General features: G+C 57.0%; 1 protein-coding gene across 1 annotated transcript; it reads left to right on the forward strand.

The window, feature by feature from the left end:
- Positions 1 to 191: 191 nt before the first annotated feature.
- On the forward strand, positions 192 to 1,262 carry LOC103583451 (soluble scavenger receptor cysteine-rich domain-containing protein SSC5D-like; the record flags this gene model as incomplete). The annotated part of the gene is made up of 3 exons (XM_008564760.1): positions 192 to 400; positions 486 to 800; positions 1,012 to 1,262. Coding segments are annotated over 3 exons (775 nt in total), but the record flags the coding sequence as incomplete, so codon positions are not given.
- Positions 1,263 to 1,601: the final 339 nt, after the last annotated feature.

Raw genomic sequence — 1,601 nt, forward strand, 5'->3', positions numbered from 1 at the left:
AAAACAACCACTAAGGCCCCAGAGAAAATGCCTAAGAGTACTAAGAAATGGGTGACAAAAAATGCAAAGAGACCAACCACTCAATCCCCAGTGATACCAACCACTAAACACTCCAGGGGCCGAGGCACCCAAAGCCCCCCAGTAATAACCTCACGGATCACCACCACCCTGGCCACTGATGCCCCTCACAGACGGACCTCACACACCACCACAACGCTGACTCCTCAGGCCCACCAAGAATGGGCCACTCAAGGTCCCCAAGATATTACCTCTGAGGCCACCACCAAGCAAATCCCTCAGGCCTCCCTGGAGCCATCTGCCAAAATCCCAGCAGAAGGATCTCCAGAGTCATCCAAAGACCCAGGCCCTTCCCCTACTGCTAGCGCCACTGGAGAATCAGGTGAGTGGTGGGAATGTGCAGGGGACAGGGGAATGAAGGGAAGAGCTGACCCTTCCCTCCTGACCTAAGGGCCTTCCACTGGCAGGCCCTGTCCGTGTTCGTCTGGCTGACGGACCCAACCGGTGTGCCGGCCGGCTAGAAGTGTGGCATGCTGGACGCTGGGGGACAGTGTGTGATGACAGCTGGGACCTACGGGATGCCACTGTGGCCTGCTGGGAATTGGGCTGTGGAAAGGTCCGGCCCCGAGTGGGCAAAACCCACTATGGCCCTGGGACTGGGCCCATCTGGTTGGATGACATGGGTTGTAAGGGAAACGAAGCCTCGCTGAGCGACTGCCCCTCGGGGGGATGGGGGAAGCACAACTGTGACCATGAGGAAGACGTGGGGCTCACCTGCACTGGTATCAGGGATTGGCCCAGGGGAGGTGGCCAAGGGAATGGTGTCGGGGTAGGGCAGGGTGACTGCATCATGGTGGAATGTAATGAACTGGGCATGAGGGGGTTGGGGTGAGAGGATCCCAGAGTTGCTCCAGAACATTCCAAAAGGGGAGGGAGGAGTAGCAGCAAGGAGAGAGGAGACAGGGCTCAACCATTGTCCCGATTTCTCCCAAGGATACACAGACTATGATGACTATCCCCCCTGGACCTGGGACTCCACCTCAGGAGAGGACCTTGCCAAGGGGATCACCACAGCAGCACCTGGACACACTCTCTCCTGGGGCACCACCAGGCGCCCAGGGACTCCCTCCCCAGATACAAGGCACCTTCCAGACACAGGTGAGGGGCATAACTGGGGTGGCCGTAGGGACCTCCCTAAACCTCCATTCGCCCCCCTGCAGAGCTTTCCAGAAAGACCCTTCTAAATGAGCTGGTCTAGGGCTCAGAGACCCCAGACAGGTTTTTCTTGGCCCCAGAGACTCTGTTGTGTTCCTTGGAACATAATACTCTCCTGCAGATCCTAGAAAAGGAGACCACCAGGTGTCTCTGAGAGATCAGACCAGGCTAAGTAAACCCTGAACCCATGGTCCTCAAGTAAACCCCGAACCCATGGTCCTCAAGTAAACCAACAAGGTATGCCAAGAAGTGGCCATAATACACGAGCCTGGGCCTCTAGATCCAGGACCTTAGTGGAAATCCCCCCAGACCCCATGACCAAGGGCTACCCAAAGCAAAGCGAAACCTTACCTGCTCTCACAGCTCAT

This window comes from Galeopterus variegatus, unplaced genomic scaffold, assembly GCF_000696425.1.
Source record: "Galeopterus variegatus unplaced genomic scaffold, G_variegatus-3.0.2 Scaffold23178, whole genome shotgun sequence".
NCBI lineage: Eukaryota > Metazoa > Chordata > Mammalia > Dermoptera > Cynocephalidae > Galeopterus > Galeopterus variegatus.